Source organism: Colius striatus, chromosome 24 (genome assembly GCF_028858725.1).
Source record: "Colius striatus isolate bColStr4 chromosome 24, bColStr4.1.hap1, whole genome shotgun sequence".
Lineage (NCBI taxonomy): Eukaryota > Metazoa > Chordata > Aves > Coliiformes > Coliidae > Colius > Colius striatus.
The window spans coordinates 5,659,290-5,679,663 of record NC_084782.1 but is presented as its reverse complement, the minus strand read 5'-3'; the positions used below and the strand labels follow the sequence as shown (position 1 = coordinate 5,679,663).

General features: G+C 60.0%; 1 protein-coding gene across 9 annotated transcripts in view; it reads right to left on the bottom strand.

The window, feature by feature from the left end:
- MACF1 (microtubule actin crosslinking factor 1) overlaps positions 1–20,374 on the bottom strand; it is a 136,257-nt gene that overhangs the window by 37,151 nt on the left and 78,732 nt on the right. For all 9 annotated transcript variants that reach the window (XM_062014333.1, XM_062014336.1, XM_062014334.1 and 6 more), the window contains 3 exons: positions 19,878–20,077; positions 18,673–19,168; positions 16,629–18,100 (listed from right to left, as the gene is read on the bottom strand). In XM_062014333.1, the coding sequence (XP_061870317.1) occupies positions 16,629–18,100; positions 18,673–19,168; positions 19,878–20,077 (2,168 nt within the window). The remainder of the gene's footprint in view (positions 1–16,628; positions 18,101–18,672; positions 19,169–19,877; positions 20,078–20,374) is intronic.

The window sequence follows — 20,374 nt, the reverse complement described above, 5'->3', positions numbered from 1 at the left end:
TATTTTAATAAGCCAAAGAGAAAGTTCAAGACAATAGTTTAGGTCATCGAGCAGAGAGTCCTTTGCCTCCCCTGCTGCTAAAACCCACACAGCTCCCTCCTGAAACTTTCTGCCTCCCAAACTCAGGAGGGAGAAGGCTGTTTCCAAGCCTGGCTGTGCGTTACCGAGTGGGCTCCCGTCTCCCACACACCCCTGGAGCGCAGAACGAAGCCGTTTCTGTGCCTGAAACCCCTCCTCAGCAACAAATACCTCGTTATCCGGAACGAATCCATCTGGCAGAGCAGGAGGCCCTTCTGCGCCGAGCGCCGTGGCGAGGGCTCCCTCCGTGCCCGTGGGCACCGCTCCCTCGCTGGGCCCTGGGCAACAGGCACCCCCACGGGTGAGGGGACAGAGGGTGTCCCCCAGCACAGCCCCGGGGAGGGTTTGTGTGGTGGGTGCCAAGGGGCAGGATGCACCCGACAGCTCTGGCAAGGCGCAGGGGGAACCTTCCGTGCCCAGTGGCACTGAGGCACCGTCCCAAGGCGCCACCTCCCCCGTGGGCTCACTCACAACGGGGTCATGCTCCAAAGTCAGCACTTGGGTGGACAGGTGCTCCAGGATGGGTGGCACAACCACGTCAGCAAAGTCATCTGTATCTCCTGAGGCCACTGCTGGCCCCTGGGCTGGCAGCAGCACGGGGCCGCCCCCGAGACCCCCGACAGCAGGGACGAGCGGGTCGGCTGCTGGGGGTGGCACAGAGGCAACAGGCACATCAGCAAAGGGTGCTGGGGCATCCAGAAGCTCTTCCACTGCCAAGGGCATGGCAGCAGCCGTGGCATCTGGAGGGGGGTGTTCAATATGCTCAGCATCCATGGTGGGGTCTCCCGTGGCTGGCGGCATCTCCTGAGCCTGGGGCTCTGGGACAGCCACATCCCCTGGTGCTGGTGGGTCGGCTGGAGCAGAAAAGCCCCCAACATCCCATGGGCTGGCACTGGGAGCAGGCTGCCCAGCAAGGGGTGATGTGCTGGGAAGCTCTGCTGGGCTGGACGGGCTGGCAGCACGCAGGACCCTGTCACCCAGCACCACAGAACAGCCCCGTGCTGCCAGCTGGTCCTCCGAGCCACAGGTAAAGAGCAAGTCCAAGTCCCCTGGCTGCAGGATGGCTGCTGGAGCCTCCCCGTGCACAACAGCCGCCTCCACCGGGCACCCCTCAGCGTGAGCAGCCCCTTTCAGGCCCAGGGGAACAGCTTCCTCCCATGGGAGGTCCTCAGCAGGCACCAGGGACGTTGTCAGAGCCTCAGAGCCCGGCTCTGATGCAGAGCTGGGCTGGAAAGGTGGCAGAGAACTGCAGCAAGCATCTCCCCTTTCTGCCAGATGGGTCTGGCCCTCAGGTCCGTCACACTCTGAGCCCAAATCCGTGGCTTCATCCTCAGAAACCAGTTCTGAGACATCCCAGGTGGTGAGCTCTGTCCTTCCAGGCAGAAGGTGATGGGCCTGGGATCCCAGTGGCTCTGTCCCCTCAGTGCTGGCCTGGCTGTGCTGCGGGGGATGCTCCAGCTCCTCCAGCACCGTGTCAGGAGCTGGGGGGTGGCAGGGGGACAGCCCAGCTGGGGACACTCTGCTGGGACAGGTCTCCTCGGGAAGCTGCAATACTCCAGCATCAGGGACCAGCAAGTCTTGCTCATCCCCCCACCCCGCGGGAGCACTGGGGAAACCGGCTCCCTCCAAGCCGGCAGCCGCGTGTGTCTCAGGAGACGACATCCCACCAGCCGCCATCACCGTCAGCACGCAGCCCTCCGTGAGCCCTGCGGCTACCGGCAGCTCAGCCCCATCCTCCTGCAGCGGGGAGGGGGAGCAGTGCCGGAGGAAGCCCATCCCCACGGCAGCCAGGGGGCTGGGGGAAGCCCCCCCGTCCGAGTCCGTCGGGGTGACGGCCGAGGTGTCCCTCTCCGAGAAGGGCTCTGTCGCTGGCTCCAGGGCACTCAGCACCTGAGAGCTGCAGGTGACATCAAAGTCCTCCAGGTCTGACACCACAGCAGAGTCCGAAGCGCTGATGTCCAAGGGGGCTGTGGGCTGACACGCTTCGATCGCCGACCCGGCCAGCTTGGCCGAAGCTGGCTCCAGCCCCTCCGAGTCCATGGGGGAGACCTGACCCTGCACACGGCCAGGCACAGCCCCATCGCCTTTGTCCTCGCTCAGGCACTGCTCCTCCAGCTCCAGGAACATCTGCACCGAGTCGGTGTCAGACAGCTCGGGGGCTGCAGGGCTGTCCGAGCGCTCCAAGCCCGGAGCAAAGTCCTCGGCCTCGCACTGCACCGCCGCGTCCTCGGTGCCACACGCGCCGCCGGTGACGGGGCTGCCAGCACCCCCCGGGGCTGCGGGGCCCGGGGACGGCCCCGGGCTGGGGGCAGAGCTGGCCACCGGAGTAGCAAATTGTTCCCTTTCTTCAGAAATATCTGCCAAGCAACAGCTCTTCTCCTCTGCCACCAGAACAGCCTTTCCTCTCTCTGACAGCGTCGCCTCCTCCCACTCCTCCATCATCACCCAGCGCTCGTCCTCCTCAAATCTCAGCTCAGACTCCGTTTTCTCCCTGAGATTGGAGCTGACGAGAATATCCAGTCCCACATCCAGCAGCTCTTCGCTAAGGCACGGGGACAGGTTGACATTTTCTACCGTACAGTCTGACTCGGAGGCCTCCAGGGTCTCCTGCTGCCCGTCGCTAAAGCACCCCTTGATGAAGTTCTTCCTGGCTCGTGGCCAGGTGGCACTGGGCAGCCGGCGAGCCCTGGCCAGGTCCCGGCTGCGCCGTCGGCCGTTCCCGGCGCTCAGCAGGGCCTGACGCTCATCCCGGGGGCCGCCGTAGCCGTCCGCACCCAGCGGCTTGGCCGCCAGAGCCTCCGCCGTGCCCGACGACTTGGAGACGTGCTCCAAGGTGAGAGACTCGGACATGGGCTCGCCGTGCTCGGGCTGGGCCGGGCGCTCGGCCAGCAGGGCGCCGGACTCCCGCTTGTCCCGCAGGGAAGGGTTGGAAGCGCCTGCTTCCGACACCTCGCTCAGGGAAGCGCCCATCCTTTCGGCGAACTCCGTGAAGTTGGGGGGCATGAAGGACTTCCACGACCGTCGGTTGACGTTCTCCTTCCTCTCGGGGTTCGGTCGCCTCCTCGGCGGAGCCGGCGCCGGTTTGGAGACGTCGCTGCTGAGCTTCAGAGCGTCGAAGATGACTCGTTCGTCCAGCTTCTTCGCTTCTGGAGGCCTGGACTCGAAGACGTTGGCAGCTCCCAGGGTGCCGTTGCTGGATATGGTGCTGCCGTCCCCCTTGCCGAGGGTGCTCTTGGAAAGCTGGTTGAGCTTCGATCCCTGATCGATCTGCTCGTTAATCCTCATCGTGTCGTAGATCGACCTCTGGGGCACGTAGCAATCCTCTATATAACCATCCTCCTCCTCGCCCTTCCCCAGGCACGTGCGGTTCTGCCGTAGACAGTCTGGCCGGCTCAGTGGTTTGCCCATGCTCTCGTCCTCACAGCTGACGAAGCCGCCCCGGCAACCTTCCGCCCACCGCAGGAAGCATCACACGGTCAGAGGGTCCCAAACCCACCGCGGCAGCCTCTGACCCCGAAGCAGTGAGGCTGTGGGGACGGGAGGCTGTGCTGGCAGCCAGCCCCGACGCCGGCTCAGCAGCCCCACCGGTGTTCCCGAGCAGTCAAACAGCCCATCTCACCCCCCCGACCCCCCTAAAGAAACACTCCCCATCCATCGGCACAAACCATCCGAACCCAGCGGCGCTGATAAAATATTCCCACGCGCCGCTGGCGATGGAAACGGCAGTTCGGAGCTCTTAAATCCTCCCGAGTGTCCTTCCGTGACAACAAAGGCACTGCCCGTCCCGCGCTGGCGGCTCCGTGCTCCCCCGTCCGGCTCTCGGCCCGGGGAAGTCCAGCTGCTCTGAATTAGCCTCTCCCCCCGACTCTCGTGTTTTCATTTGAACGGAGCTTGTCAGCGGATATTCGCACAAGTTTAAACACAGGAAGTTCTTCATTCAGGGCAAACTCGGAGGTTTCCTGCCTCGCAAACATGATGGCATTGTTGTTCCCGTCACCCCGCCGTGACGCTCCGAGACACCGAAGCCTCCCAAAAGCCGGGGCGGCTGCGGCGCGGTGACCGGGGCGCGCTGCGGAGCCGGGCGCTGGAGCGAGAGCAGCCGGGGCGAGAGCAGCCGGAGCGAGAGCTGCCGGGGCGAGAGCTGCCGGAGCGAGAGCTGCCGGAGCGAGAGCTGCCGGAGCGAGAGCTGCCGCCTCGTCGCTTTTTTTTCTTCTCTTTCTCCCCAGGAGAAAAAAAAAAAAAGGCTATAAAACGCATCCAAAAATGGCAAAAGGGGACGGAGCGGCACGAAAGCCCCCGAGCTGCCGGGAGCCGGCGGGGAGCAGCCGCGGCCGGAGGCTCCTTCTGCTGCCGCCGCTGTTTCTTCCTCCTCTTCCTCCTCCTCCTCCTGCCGGCCCCTCTCGCACTAACTTTGCCGGCGGCCGCTGTCGGGCTGCGGCGGCTCCGCGCCGCGGGGCTGCCCGGCCATGGCGGGGGCGGGGGGGCGGCGGCGGGGGCCGGTCCCCGCGGCGAAGGAGGGCGACGGAGCGGCCGGGGACAGGGAGGGACACACGCACCGAGGCCCTTTCCCTCCCCGCCGCTCTCGCCCCTTTTGTGCTCGGCTCAGCGGCCGGGCCGGGGGCGGGGGGCTCCGCGTCGCCCCCGCGGGCAGCCCCCGGCCGGCACGGCGGGATGCATGGCGCGCCCGGGCCGCTGCCTTCCTCCTCCTCCTCCTCCTCCTCGTCGTCCGCCGCCGCCGCCCGCTTCTCCTTGCCGCCGGCGGAACAAAAGGCCGAGCCGCGCAGGCCGCCGCACGCCCCGGCCCCGCCGCTCGCCGCCAGCACCGGGCTCCCGCGGCGCTGCCAGCCCCGGCGCAGGGCGGGGGGACGCGGGGGCGGCCGGGGGGCGGCTCCGCGGGGCGGGGCGGGAGCAGGGGGCCGCCCCCTCCCCGGCCGCCGCGGCCCCTTCCACCCCCTTCCCTTTCCACCTCCTCCTTCCCCGCTTCCACCGGCTCCGGGAAGGGGCGGGGGGGGATACCGGAGCGTGACCCGAGGCGGGCAGTGGAAGGGGTGGGGGGTCTCCGCGGCTCTCGGCAGCCCGGGGCTGGCCCCTTCCCCGCCCCGCCGGGGCCGGCCCCTCCTCCGGGGGGAGGTGGCAGCCCCCGACAAAGAGCAGCAACGCCCTGGCTCGGCGGCGGCTCCGGCTCCGGCTCCCCCCGCGCTCCGGCCCCGTCGAGCCGCGCTGCCCCAGCCCTTTGTCCGCGCCCGGCCGCGGCTTTGCCCCGGTTAACGCCGAGCCCCACGCCGGGAGGGAGCCTGCCCCAACCCTCCCCGGTCCTGCTTCCGCTCGTACCCACCCCTGCACAAAGGACCGAGTTATTAAATCACCAAACACACCCCCCACCCCACAAAGTCCCATTTTTGTCTTCCCCGGAGCCGCAGCGCTCTTGCCAAAATCCCACCCGCAACTTGCCACCACCTGGCTCGCCGGCTGCAGGCTCCTTGTCCTAAAAACTCATTTGTACAGCCTCAGCTCCGGGTCAGCATCACGCTCCCCTCATCCCGAGCTCCATTGCTCTCTTTCCCCCCCCGCCCTTGACCCTCGGTTTCAAGAGCTGGGGGCCAGGGAAAGCGGCTGCTGTGGGGCTGGGAGAGGGAGGCAGCCCGGGCGTGTGAATCACTGCTGCCAAGTGATGCTGCGGGAAGTCACAGCACCGGGAGAGAAAACAGGAGGGCTTGAAACAGCCTCCACGCATCTCCAGGCAACAACCCGCCCCACCAGCCACCCGGCCTGTCACTGCGGGAGGAGTTACAGCACCGGCAGAAAAACACGAGGGGCCGGGTGGGAGCGGGCACTGTGCACCCTGGCAGTGCCATGCCTGCAGGTGCTGACCTCCCTCTGCACTTTGCCATGCCACAACTCCACCAAAAGCCTTCCCAGGCAGCCATGGGGAGCCAAGGGAGGAGATGAAAAGCCTGACTGTTTCTGGCCCTGCTGCAGGTGCCTGCTGTCTCCAGAACACGGGGTCTTGGCCAAGGTCATGGCACAGCTGCAGTGGGAGATGGGCTTCCCCGGCCCCAGGGCCTCAGAGCTTTCGTCCCTGTGTGCCCCAGCACCAACTGCATGTGCAGCAGCTCCAGCAGCCCCTTCCCCAAGGGACCTTCTCCTTTCAGAGACAGGAATGGATGTGTTGGGGAAGGGGAGGGTTCAGGGCTATGGAGAAGAAACACCCATCAGTGGGGCTGGTCACACGCTGGGAAATCTTTGGAAACTCCTTTTCCATGATTAAATAGGACCAAGGAAAAGAGCAGGAGGTGAGGAGGGGTGTGTGAGCAGCCTCCCTGCAGCCCCCCACAGTGTGAGGGGAAGCCCATCCATGGCTGTCCCCTCCACGTCCCCCCAAGCCCTCCCAGGGCAGTCAGGGCTGGCCCTGCAGCCTCCTCCAGCCTTGGCTGCCAACACCGCCAGGAGCGTCCCAAAGCCCTCAGTTTTATACTTGGCGGGGCACACACCAGCTCCTGGGCTGCCTTATTAATCCAGAGCAGCTGAAACAACAAGAGGAGGGGGCCTGTGCCATGCCAGCTCCCCGCTGCCACCTCGGCCGAGCTGGTGCAGCAGCAGCAGGAGCAGCAGCAGGGGCAGTAGCAGGGGCAGGGGCAGGAGCAGGAGTGGCATGGGCAGGAACAGCAGCAGCAGGGGCAGGAGCAGCAGCAGGGGCAGGAGCAGCAGGGGCAGGAGCAGCAGCAGGGGCAGGAACAGCAGCAGCAGGGGCAGGAGCAGCAGCAGGGGCAGGAGCAGGGGCAGGAGCAGCAGCAGCAGGGGCAGGAGCAGCAGCAGGGGCAGCAGCAGGGGCAGCAGCAGCAGGGGCAGGAGCAGCAGCAGGGGCAGCAGCAGGGGCAGGAGCAGGGGCAGGAGCTGCAGCAGCAGGGGCAGCAGCAGGGGCAGGAGCAGCAGCAGCAGGGGCAGGAGCAGCAGGGGCAGGAGCAGCAGGGGCAGCAGCTGCAGCAGGACCGTTACTGCTCCGGGGCCCCTCCGTGAGGAATCCCAGGCATCCGGGCTGGGGCGCGGAGGCTTTTTGTTCCACTGCTGTGAAGAAGGAACGAGCTCAACGTGGAGCTGCCTTCACAGCCAGAAATTCTTTTCCCATTTCCTCACCTAGTCACGTGCCAGAGCGAGCCAAGTCTTCCTCCAACACATCCCCCCCTCCCCATCTCTAAAACCATTAGGGAAATATTGGGCAAGTCCTAAAGCCAATTAAAAACCTGCTGTGCCTGCCCTGCTGACCTCAGCTGCAGCTCCTGCAGGTTCCTCAAGTCAGGGCTTTAAGCCACCAAGGGCCACCCCACTGATGGGGACAGAAGGCAAAGGGAGCTGGGAATGGCAAGGTCAGGGCTTTGCTGGAGGTGTGTGTTGGTGGGAGGGAAGGATGGAGCAGGATGCAAAGGCTCTGTCTGAATTTGGGGTCTATGAGTGTCTCTGGCAGCCAGTGCCAGCACTGAAATAAAGGGCCAACAGTGCTTCAGAGGCTCAGCCCTGAGCTCAGGACGCATCTGCTCACTTGGCAGCTCACTGGACCCGTGGCACAGCTCAGAAAAGACCACCAGGACCCTTCCTTTGACTATTGTTCAGTCCCCAAACCCCTCTCTCCTCCCCCATTGCCAGCAGCTGAACCCGAGCGGGGACTCAGGGCTGTGGCCGATGCCCCGGGGTCACCCTGCCATGGGGAGGGAACCAAACAGCTCAGCCACAGGCTGTCACGTCCTGCAGATGCAGACCCTCAGCTAAACCCATCCTGGAGGTTTTCCCAGGCTTGCTCCAAGTAGGAGCATCCCCATTTGTGTCCTGGGCCTGCAGGTTTCAAGCTTCCCTCATATGGCCACTGGCCGGGTGCCTTCCCCGTCAGGGGCTGATGTCACCCTGTTTACAGCTGTGTTACACCCTGCCCAGTGCTGCTGCCACTGTTTACATGGGAAAGCAGGACTTGGAAACTCATATATTTTTAGCTTTCCTTTAATGTGTCTCAGCAGCTGGAAACGAGGGACCTGTGCTGGGTGACAAGCAAGAGAGAGCCCAGAGACAGCCCAGGATCCTTGGCAGACACATGGCTAATGAGCCCAGGGTACAACCAAGGGCCTTCTTCATCCTCAAAGCTTCTTTAATCTTCACCTTGCTGCCCTCCTGGCCTGGGCACTGCAGCACTGTCTTGTCCAGCCTGGCTGAGGGTGGATGCAGGAGAGCTCCTGCCTTTGCACCACCAGCTTTGTCCCTACAGGTCTTGCTGACCATGTTCCCCATGTCTCTGTGGGTCACCATATCCAACTCCAGGAGGGTCTGTGGGGTTGGGATGCGTTGCCACATCCAGGCAAAGCAGAGGAGATAAACCCCAGGTGCTTCCAGCCTGTCTGAGGGACTCAGGGCAGGTTTCAGCCTCCCTCAGGGGCTGCAGTAAGAGCACAGAGCAAACACACCCCCCCAAAATCTGCCTTAGAAACTGCTGCTTAGGTTTCTCTGGATTTTATACCAGAGGATTCATGGGTTTTAAAGCCTTTGCTGCATTTGTCAGACAGTCAGAGGGATTTCTTTATCTCCCTTTCTGTGCTCTTGCTCTCCTAAACTCGTTCCTTTTGCCAAATCTCTGCAATTGCCATTTGGGTGTTGTGTGGGCAAGTCCTGAGCTCCCAGCCCCTGCCAGGCAAGAGTACCCAGGCTAATCCCATCCCACCATGCCTGGCTGGGTGCTCCCTGATCCCCTCAGCTTACACCTGACTTCAAACCCTTTTCCTGCCAGCCCCCTGCAATCCCTCTCTTCCAAGGCTGTGGCTGTTGAGGATGCACTGAGCCTGGAACTGGGGCTGTGGGAGGAAACCTCGGGGGGCTGCACCTCCACTGGGAAAGTTTGAGAAAAGGTTAAACCCCAAACTGCTGGGGAACCACTCTGCAGTGTGCATGCACAGATGCAGCCAGTGCTGCATTTTAACATCTCTTTGCTTTCCCCAAGGGTGCAGGAGCTGCACTGTGGCACTCTCTGTGCACGGCAGCTACTGTAGATGTTGGTATAAATAATCCTGGCGAAGGAAGCCGGGAACCCACGTGTGCCAGCAGAGCTCAGGCACAGCCCTGCACGCTGCCATGCAGAGCTCCAGCCCTGCACAGCCCAGGGCTCCCCTGGGACCCCATCTGTGTGCACACAGCACCCCGAAACAGCCCAGCAGCAACCTGTGCTGGGACTGGGAGCAAAGGGTAGAGCCACGTGCCAGGGAGCTGGGCTGGGCACGGGAGGTGCTGCTGAAGTGCCTGTTTTTGTCCTCAGCTGCCCACTTTCCCTACAAATTCCTGGCTGTGGCTGCCAGGCTTTGTTCTGGAGCTGCATGAGGGTGGATGAACCATCCTGGGCTTTCTGGTCCTGCTGCTCCATGCTGCCACTGACCCAGCACCCTGCCCACCCTGGGGTAATGGAAAACCCACTCAGAGTACTCAGGGACAGCAGGGAGAGCTGAGGGATGGGGTGATTAATAAACTGCTCTGGAGGCTCTTTAGGAAGTGAGGTAAGTGTGTTATCATCCAGAGAATCCTCTGCATGGGAGACATTTTAAACCACTCCTTCACCAGGAGAATTGGCAATTGTTCCTGCAAGGCTCTGGTGACTAATCCCAGCCTGAGCCCTTCCCCAAAGCCCCCAGTGGCTCCAGCCCCAGTGGCCACGGTCACTCCCTGCCCCAGCAGTGAACTGGGACTCACTGGGAGGCTGCAGGTGATGGGGAAGTCCCGTGCTCACTCCACCCCATGGATCCCCTCTCCACGGCCACGTCCCGACGGGACTGGGCTCATCTCCTTCCTCTGCTCAGCTCCTGCAGACAACAAGCTTCCCATCTCCTCCTCCCTCAGATGCTCAGCTCTCCTGCTCTTATGCAAAGCTGGTATTTTTAGTATCCCCTGGAAACACTGGGAAGTGTCAGCACCACCAGCAGCTAACGAGAGCTCCTGTGAGGGGACATTCCTACGGCCATCTCCCTCAGCTGAGGTCACCAAAGCATCTGCAAGAGGGTGGCTCGGGAGCAGTGACCCAAGCTGGCTCCTGAAGGGCAGCATTTGGTCACAGTCTAATTGAGTAATGGTCAGGAAAAGAAAAGGGGAAAAAAACCCCAAAGCCTGGCTAAGATAAACCCCAAAGCCTGGCTAAGATTTGGTCGGTCTCAGCAGCTCTTGGCTTCATTTGCTCTTGTTCTCAGCTCGTCTGGGATCGGGGCAGTGCCGGCACCAAGGTCAAACCCATCCCCAGCTGGCTGGGGAACACACAGGCAATGCTCCCTGCAGGAAGGACGAGCTCCAGGAGCATGTTTGCTCTTCCCTTTGTGATAAAATACATTTCCAAGGATGGGGAGGCTGCAGGGGCCACTCCTGCTCAAGTGCCTCTTGTGCAAACACCTTTATCTACAACACACCCAGAGCAGCGGGTCAGGAGCGCAGCGAACACCACCAAAGCCTTGGGCTTATGCTTGGGCCACTCTCCCCAGCCAGGTTTGGTGACAGTCCTGTCACCCAGCACAGCCCACGCTTAGCACCCCCCATTTATCATCCTCCTCTGCCACGAGGGGAGCTGGTGCCTTTAAGGCAGCTTAACAGCTGTCAGAGAGGAGGCATTTTTGCGTGTGCTGCTGATGCTGAAAATACTAACCCCAGATACTTTAAGTAGGTCTGGAAAGCGTTCAAGGAGAAGACACCGTGGTGCAGCCTGTCCCTGCTCCCAGCCCAGTCCCACCCAGCTGCTCCCAACTGGAAGACTGTCGGGAGCCACACGCATTCCTCCGGGGGCACAGAAGGGTTAAAAATACCCTCAGCCAGGCTGGGGCACGGCAAGTGGCAGAGTGGCCCTTCCCTGCCCCATCCCACCCTAAAACCCACCTCTCCCCTCCCCCAGGCTGGGAGCCCCTGGCTGCAGTGCACCCTCAGCAACGGGCCTTTGGCTGCACCAGCGGGTGAAGAGTTACCAAAAAAGCCTCCCCAGAGGCCAGGGCCAGGGCCACCACCTGCAAGTTCTCGTGCTTGCCAGCAGTCACTGCCTCAAGAAGTCTCTGAAGTTACGGTTCTGAGTGTGAATTCTCAGCACAGCATTTAGTTGCTGCTCTCGGTCCAGCCCCACGATCCCGAGCTGGGACGTGTCTTTGCCTGTTTCTGAGAGCAGCTCTGCAGTGGCAGCAGAGCCACCAGTCCCAGAGAACTGTCAACTCACAGAGCCCCTGAAGCTCATCACGTGTGGCTCATGGTGTGTCCCACAGAGGGAGATCACAAAGCACCACCCTCAGAACCGGGAATCACACCCGAGCCCGACCCACGGACTGAGAACCTCAACAGGACAAACTGCTGGGAAAACACACCCAACTCAGCCCTGCAAAACCACCACCCTGCAACAACCAAGCAGAGACTGGGCAGCCAAAGCCCCAACCCACGTCTCTCCCTGCCACTGGTGCCCCCTGCAACGACACCTCCTCACACAGGGCATGCAATGCCTTCTCCCAAAAAGCAGCAGCACCTGGGAGAAACCCAGCGACACCAGGCACGAGGCAAAGAGTTACCAGCAGCACTCTGACAGTGCTGTTGAGTCAGCTCCCAGACTCAAAGGTTGGGGGAATTAAGAGAGTCATAAATGGAGTGCCAGAGAAAGCAGAGGGGGCTGGCAGTGGGAGCACACCCGGGCTCACGAGCAGCTTTGACGTAGCGTGAAGTGGGGATGACCCAGAGCAGGATCAGACACAGAGGCATCTGAATGGCAAGATGAGTAATGGTGTTTAGGGCTTTACTCACTCCCTGCATCACTCCTCCTGGGATTTCTGTGCTGATTGTTTTAATTTAGGCAGGCTCAGAGGGTGCTGGAGGCACGAGGGCTCTGCCGGGCCCCGACCTGACCTGCTCTGAAATGCAATGGCAGCCTGGCTGCAGTTATTGCTGTCTGGGGATTCTCCCTCCTCCTCCCCATCCTGCAGCATGAAACCTCCACTGGTGTGGAGGAGTGGTGCCCGACCTCACTGCATTGAGCAACTCTGGTTGCTCTCAAATAACCTCCCCCAGACCCACAGCAGGAGGAGAGGCAGGAACCCAAAACCCTGCTTCTGCCCCCACCGCCCTGGCCCTGCCTCGGCAAAGCCCCTGCAGACCCTCTCCTGCTCCCCACCTCCTCTCCATCTGGGACAAGGGTGGGGTTTAATCCCTCCTTGGAGGTGAGCTGCTGGGTGAGTGGCAGGTCTGGGCCCGTCTGCATTCCTCTGCCCCAGCTCAGACGGCTGCGGTGACGGAGGGGCACAGCCAGCCCCCGGGGTGCAGCCACACCGAGGCACTGCCAGGGCTCTTCCCCTTCAGCCAGCTGCATCTGCACTGATTTGAATGGGCTGGTGACTGACTGGTGGTGCCAGGTTGCTTTGCCTTGGGTTTCAGTTTGGGTCAGGTTCTCCAGACTCTTCCCTTGGGGCCGCAGAGCACCACGGGGCAGGCAGAGAGGCAGCTCTGCCCCTGCCCTCACCTCGGCCACGGGGAGAAAAGTGTCCCAGGAAAGCAAAACCACCTTGGCACCATCTGATGGGTGTGCAGAGGATGGAGCCAGTGTTTGTTCTGAGGTGCCCAGTGCCAGGACAAGGGGTAACAGGCACAGGCTGGAACACAAAGAGTTCCCCTGGCACAGGAGGAGCAAGTCCTTTGGTGCTGGGGTGAGGGAGCCCTGGCCCAGGCTGCCCAGGGAGGGTGTGGAGGCTCCTTCTCAGGAGGTTTCCAACCCCACCTGGACACGTTCCTGTGCCCCCTGAGCCAGGGGAAGCTGCTGGAGCAGGGGCTGGGGCTGGAGCAGCTCTGCAGGGCCCTGCACACCCCACCATTTGGGGGTTCTGTGATGATACAGCTGGGGAGGTAATGGCACCCTTCCACTCCTGAGCTTAGCTCTGTGTGGCTGCAAGCCTAAAAATCCCTGCTAGCACCTCTGACCCAGGGCTGAGCGTTACACTCTGCTTTGTAGGTGAAATACAGCAACGTTACTGTTTGGCCAAAAACAACACTGTGAATCAAAGAGGGTCCCAGCCCAGAGCTGCCAGCCAGGCTCTGAAACACAAGTTCAAAATCCATTGTATACAAGATAAACAAAACCCATGCTTGAGCTTGCTTAGCCAGGAGACCAAGCTACCCCAGCACAGATGGCTTCCAAAAAACCACCAAAGAATTCCTCTGTGGCCCAGGCTGACGGATGCTCTTTGGCCAGACGGGACGAGCCTGTGACTGGGGCTTTCTGGCACCACTGCTCCAAAGCAGCAAACCCCACCTCTGCCTCTTGAGTGTGTGAAGGAACATCAGCCCCTTGCACTGAACAGCACAAGCTGTATCCCACAGACAGCATTAGTTTCCCAGTCTTTGGGAGGGAGGGTTGTAACTCCAGGTCTTCTAGCTCAGGCGTTGCTGATGCTGAGAGCATCCCCCCTGTGTCCGTGTGACCCTCTGAGCCTCATCTGTACCTGGGGAATTGTGCTGGTCACCAAACTGAACCAACAGTGCTGTTATGTTTAGTAACATTGCAACTGTCGTCCATTTGATGCCAGTCATTAACATTTAATATCAGAGTAAGCTTTGAGAAAGCTGAGCTGACACAGAGCCAACGGAGGGGAAGCGATGCCCCAGCCCGAGAGCTGCTGCACGGAGCTCTGCCTGCTGTCATGCTGATGAGCCCAACTCCACTGTGTGATGCCTGTGGAGACACAGCACAGGAACATTCTTCTAACACTTAATGCCCTTTTATAACAGAGAAGGGTCCCCTCAGAGGCAGCCATGGAAAGAGAGACACTTGGGTTAAAATCCTGCTGAAGCCCAGGAGTTAAAGATGAGGTTCCTTTGCTCTGACAGCTTAACATCAGCTACAACCATGCCATTTCTTCTGCAGCATAGCTGTATCTGAAGTGATCCATCAGCATGTCCATATAAGCACAGACTCCAAACCACAGAAATGCCTTTCAGCTTCACTTGAGCTCACCACGAACTAGAGACTAAACTAGATGACCCTTAAAGTCACTTCCAGATGGGTTTCTTACAACTCTCTCACAATGTGGTGCTCTGAATGAGTCTCTGACTACTTTTCCCTCACTTCCTGAAGGCCAAATCTACCCTGGATCGTGTCCTGGCTTCTTGTGGGAGCCAGCCTGGCCTCAGCCATCCCCACAGCAGCAGCTCACCGACCCAAAACACCTCCTGCACACAAAGCTTCCTCCCAAGTACGATCTGACAGCTGCTTCCCAGCCCCAGCCCCCTGGAGCAGGAGAGGGCTCAGCCCTCCCACAGCCTGGGTTAGTCCCTGTGTGACCTGAGAAAGGGGCTGGGGGGGGAGAGAGGAAACACATGGGTGGCAGTTCTCCAAGAGTTAAGAGTTTATTGTAGGTTGTGGTCTTTTGGGGCAAGTTTGAGGGGTGTTTGCAGTCAGGAAAAGAAAAAAACCTATGGGAAGCTTCAAGTCGAAGGTTGTTCCTGAGTCATCTGCTCAGGGGCCTCTGTCAGAACCCTCAATACATCTTCTTCATTAAAATCTGGACACAATGAGCCCAGAAGTGCCCACCTTTGTCAGGGCTGCATTGGCAACTTGCCTGGAGCCCTGGGGCCATGCCTAATTTGCATCTCATTTACACAGATGTTCATGAAAATTAATGCCTTAAGACATAATATCTGTCTGCACTGGAGCCTTCTGGCCAGCCAGCCCGTGACTGCTCCCGGCCAGCCCCGCTCCTCCCCACGCTCAGCTGCGCCGTCCCCACGAGCACTGCCCGGCTCAGGAGCTGCCTCTGCACCCCCAGGCACAGTGTGTGCATCCTGCTTGCAATCCAAGAAGGGACAGTTGTGATGCCACCTTAGACACCGAGAAACACGAGCCTGGTGCAGCCAGGAAACACCCCACGTGCTCCCACTTCGCCCTGATCCCAGGCCAGACCTCACCACTCTCCCTCCACCTACGGAGCACAGCCGGTCCCTGCCTGGATCTGCAATGCCCTCCCACCTGCACACCAGTGCCTGGGCTTGGCTTTCCCCTTAGAGGGAGCTGTAAGGTGAGGCTTTGCAAAGATCTGCAGGACTCTGCAGGAACGCTCACCCTGCAGCTCCCTCACCCTGCAGCTCCCTCACCCAGCAGCTCCCTCACCCTGCAGCTCCCTCACCCTTCTTGCTTCTCCCCCATTTTCTCCTCAGCCATTACACAGCAAAACCCTGCCATGTCTGCTCCTTCCTTCCCCTCTCCACAAAGAAAGACCCCTCACGGGTCTTGGATGGCCAAGTGACTCCTGGTAAGGCCACGTCACCCCACAAAGCATCCTTAGCTCACGGAGCCCAGGTCACCCTCGTCTGAAAGGGTCATCCTCACCATCTGCAGGCACCACAATGGGTTAAACTGAGCCTGCCAACCAAGCAATCTGCATGGCCTGGGTTTCATGGCTGGGTTTCATCATCCTTCCTAATGAGAGCTGCTCAGCCAGGAACAAGCCCTTGCTCTGCAGGAAAGTTTCACTGCTTTTAAGGACTTGAAACTCCTTTTTGCAGATGTTTGTTCCAAGTGCCAGTGTGGTGTTTAGTGACAAACTTCAAGCCTTCCCATCAAGGTAAGCTCCATGCAAACCACTGCCCAGCACAGGAGTTAACAGCTGTGTGATCAGATGAGCCTCAGACTGGCCCATAAGTAACACTTCCAAGCTCTTCTTTTGGATAGGCAACCGCCAAACCACAGACACCTTCTCCTAGTGAAGGTTTCACAGAGCTATTAAGTGGTGGAAGGGGATCAGTTAACCATGAGATGAAAAGGAAATGGCTGTAAAAACACTTTCCCCTCCCACCCCCCATGAACACCAGGAAAGGAGCAGCCAGATGTAAATCAGCTCAATCATCAGCTGGCAGCACATCACTAACAGCAGTTCCACAGCAAGAGAACTTCTGAGCAGTGTGAACACAGCTAATGCAGGGTAACAGTGACCCAACAGCATCCTGCTCTACAACATCCAACACGCTCCAACTGCTCTCAGCGTTTCTGGCAGGCTCTGGGGGTCTCCATCAGCTCCTTGCTCCTCGTCCCACAGCTTTTCTGTGGCTTTATTTGTACTCAAGGACCTCAAAACAGACACAAGATGTGACTCAGCTGAAGTGAACAACCAGGAGGAATGGTGGGCCAGGAAGAAAGACCTGCAGGATGATCTGACCTGCACCAGACTCTCAGATGATGCCAATGTAACAGTTCAGATGGACTCACACCCATCCCTCCCTCCCCCAAAGCCTACACGCCATCCACCTCTACAAGCCCATGAGGTACTGGCACGCCAGCGTTACACATCACAAGGAGAACGGGGCAAAGGGCTTTTTCCTCCCAACCACAACATCCTTCTGCACCTTTTCACCATGGACTGTCCAGCCCAGCAGCTGCTCTGACGTTCTGCAGAGCAGGGACGTTCCACTGCACCAGAACCACCGACGGCACAGCAACAACCAAGGCCAGCTCGAGGGCCAGAGGTCCCTCCCAACCCACCACACGGACCTTCCATCACCAAACCCCACTTCAGAACCGGGAGCTTTACCTTGAAGTCGGCCAGCTGCTGGTTGATGGTCTCCACCTCCGTTCCCACCAGCCACTGCAAGGCCTCGCTCTCCTCGGCCGCGGCTGTCATGTGGCTCAGCTCCTTCAGCCTGCCGTAGAAGTCCTCGACACGGCGCAGCGTCGTCTCCACCTGCTCCAGCCGGCTCCTGCCCCTCTCCGTCAGCTTGCTGCACTGTTTGCTCAGCGTCTCCAGCTCGCGCCTCAGCCCCAGCAGGTCGGGGCTCCCCTCGTCCTCCAGCATCCTCTTGCACTCGCTTTCAGAAGCTTCGATGTCCGACCTCAGCCCGTGCAGCTTGCCCAGGAAGGAGCGGGCGTCCTCTGCCTGGGACCGCAGGCTGTCTGCGTCCCTGCCGACGGGGCCCGTGCTGTCCAGCTCGTCGTCCAGATCCGCCAGCTGGGAGAACATCTCCCTCACCCTGCCGCTGACCTGCCCGATCCCCTCCAGCTTGCTTTCCATGAGGGTACAGCAGTCGCTCACCTTCTGCTTCACGGCTCTGAAGTCCTGCTGAGCCACCTCGGCTTGGCTCAGGAGCTGGGAACAGTCAGAGCCATCCGGGGCGTCTTCCACCAGCCCTCGAGTGAAGTTCTTCAGGTAATCCACCTGCGGCCCCAGGGCCTGCAGCACGTCCTGCTGTGCCCTGAGCTTCTCCAGGTTCTTGTTGCTGCAGGCTTGCGGCCCCAGCGCCTCGTAGATCTCCAGCTGGTGCTTCGCCCCTTCCAGCTTCTTCTCGATGTTCTTGAAGCTCTCCTGAAACTCCTTGAGCCTCTGGGACATCTCTTCAATGGAGCCAGCCTTGGCTTGCAGCTCCTCGGTGATGGCATCCATGCTCTGGTTGATGCCAGCCTTCTCATCCCGGATGTCATCCTCGTCAGCCTGGGCAGCGTCGATCAGGACGTCGGCGGCGCTGTTGAGCATCTCCAGCACGGAGCGGCGCTTCTCCACGTCACTCAGCAGAGCCTTGGACCTCAGGAGAGTCGCCTCCAGCTGCACTGCATCCAGAGTTACCTCCAGCTCTGACATCTTTGCCTTGCAGTCCTCCACCCATGGCAGCAGGTCCTCTGTGTGCCTTTGGTACTTCTGAGCTTTCTGCAAACAGTCCTTGAGCTTGGAGTGCCTGTCTGCAGCCTGCTTGCTCAGCTCTTCCCAGTGTGTTTTGAGGCTGACCAACTGGTTCTGCAGAGTGGTCTTCTCCTCCCCAGGCTGGACAGAAAGCAGCAAAGACTCTCCCTCAGCTACAATCATCTCGTAGGAGCCACTGTGTTGGTTGAGGCTCTTCTGGAACTCTTCTTGCTCCTGAATTTGGCTCTGTAGCCTCTCCAGTTTAGCAGAAACGGGCTGGCTCTGAGCTTGCTGGCACAGTTTGTCATCCAGCCAGGTCCTGAGTTCATCAAACATGTGCTGGAACTGCTGGGAGCTGGCGAGCGCGGTCTGCAGTCGGTTCATCCTGTCGGCTGCAATGGAAACCACAGCACAACGTGACCATTCAGCCCAAATCCAATCAGCAAAGTGCAACCACCTAAAATCATCTCACATGCACCAACTGTGTTTTGATTCACAGGAAGGGGTTTTCCATTGCATCCCCAGCCTCTTTGCCCACTGATTCACACATTTCTGGAGCAGTAACGGGCACTGGCCTCGGTTCTCCCGAGCAGCCTCTAACCACAACCTTTCAGAAGCCAGGACAGGCATCCCAGATGACTGGGAGGTGGCCACTGGGTCCTCTCCGTGCCCCATTCTGAATTCTGGAACCATTTTTTCCCCAAGTACAGCACGTGCCACACTGCTGCAAGGCAGGCAAGGCTGGCTGAGGAGCCACATCATGTAACAACATCTCTGCTCACTCTCCAGGCTCAGGTTACGTCTGGAGTGTGAACTCTCCCGTGCTGAGTCCCACATAAAACACCCTCAAGGTGATGCTCCCCGTTACTGTGAGACACCCAGTGATGGCAGAGCCCCTGGCAAGATGCAGAGGTGGAGTCTGACATCTCAACATCTCCCAAGAGACTCCCCTGTCCTGCCTCACCTGCCAGGTCTTCCAGGCCTTTGAGGGGAAGTGCCACCGTCTCCAGGCGTTTCCTCAGCTCATCCTTGAGGTACTGCTCCCCGATCAGGACAGAGAGGTCGTCACAGAGGGTCTGAGCCTCTGCAATCTCCTCCTCCAGCTGCCCCAGGTCCGAGCGGATCTCGCTGGTCTCCTCCAGCTGCTGTTTGACGGCCTCAGGCTGGGTGCTGAGGGCAGACTGGCTGCTCAGGCGCTGCCCCACCGCCTTCACCTTCTCAGACAGGCCCTGCAGGAGCTCCTGGTACTGGGTGCTCTTCACTATGGCCTGGTCAATCTGGCTGGAGCGGGAGTTGAGGCGCTCCGTCAGCTCGGACCACTTCTGGTTAACCCCTTGGAGCTCCTCCCGCACCTGGGCAGTGGCTGCAGAGACGTCTCCAGGGCCAGTCAAGATGCTCTGAGCCGCCTGGTTGAGCTGCTCGTGCTGCTGCCTGCGAGCCTCAAATTCCTTCAGCATAAACTGAAACAGAAATAACATGAGAGTGTTTGCACAAACCTGACAGCTCTGAGTACACACAGTCAAAACAAACCAGACCTCCAGGGGCTTCATCCAGCCCATGGAACCAGCAGCAAGGCCTGGGGTGGGATGGCAACTGGGATGGGCAGGGCACCATTTACAGTGACCTTGCAACTTCAAAAGCTGTGAGGGGTCTGTGACTCCAGTACTTTGCTCTCTCTCTTACTTGTCCTTCTGCTGTATAACGTACGTGAACCAGTCAGATGAGATGGAAACCCAGGTACGTGAACTGGGGCGGTTTGTGTTGTGATGTGCCTGGTTACAGACACGTTAGGATCTGGAAGCAGGAGGCAGGGAAAGGGCAGGTGCCAGGTGGAAGGGCAGCATGAGCAAGCCCTGCAGAGCATCAGCACAGGTCTTGTTAAAGGCAATTTTACTCTCCAAGAGGGGCCAAGTGATTCATTGGTGAGTCAGCCCTGTGTGGGGAAAGGAGCTCAAGCACTGCACTCGCTTCAAGTTATTCACTGTAGTCTGCACTCAACAGGGTTTTAGAGGATTTGGGAGAGGAGTCATGAGGTCTCCCAGCCCTCAACTGCATGGCACAGCAAGAGAAAGAGCTCTGGGTGAATCTTCCACCTCACACATTGACGATTCCCCCTCCCCTGCTCGTCCTGCGCCCACCGTGGAGACGCGCCCACAGCTCCCAGCTCACCTGCACCTGCTGCTTCTGTGCACTCAGCATGTTGGGGTCGATGGAGAGGGGTCCCAGCACGCTCATCATCAGCTCCTTCTCCATCAGCCAGGGCCGCAGCTGGGCCTCAGCCGCCTGGAAGGTGGCCAGTTGGGTCGCCGACTGCTCCAGCTTCTGCTGCCGCTCGGCCGTGGCCTGGCTGGCTCGTTCCCACCTGCAATCTGAGGCGTGGGCTGTGTTGGTAGTGCTTGTGCTCCCCAACACACCACCATCAAGGAGGTTTGCTTTTAACCCCCTCCCCGTGCTCCTCAGCTTTTCAATCCAACTAGCATGGCTCTACTCACTCTCCATCTAATAAGCCGTTACCCACTGCTAATGGCTACATGGTCTCCAAGCTCCTAGGAAAGGATTTCTGTGCTCTAGTCACTACTGCCACGAGCTGGTCTGACCTTGGGTGAGCCATCTCACATCCCTGGCTCGATAAATGAGGATACTCTCATGTGTACCAGTCCTCACAC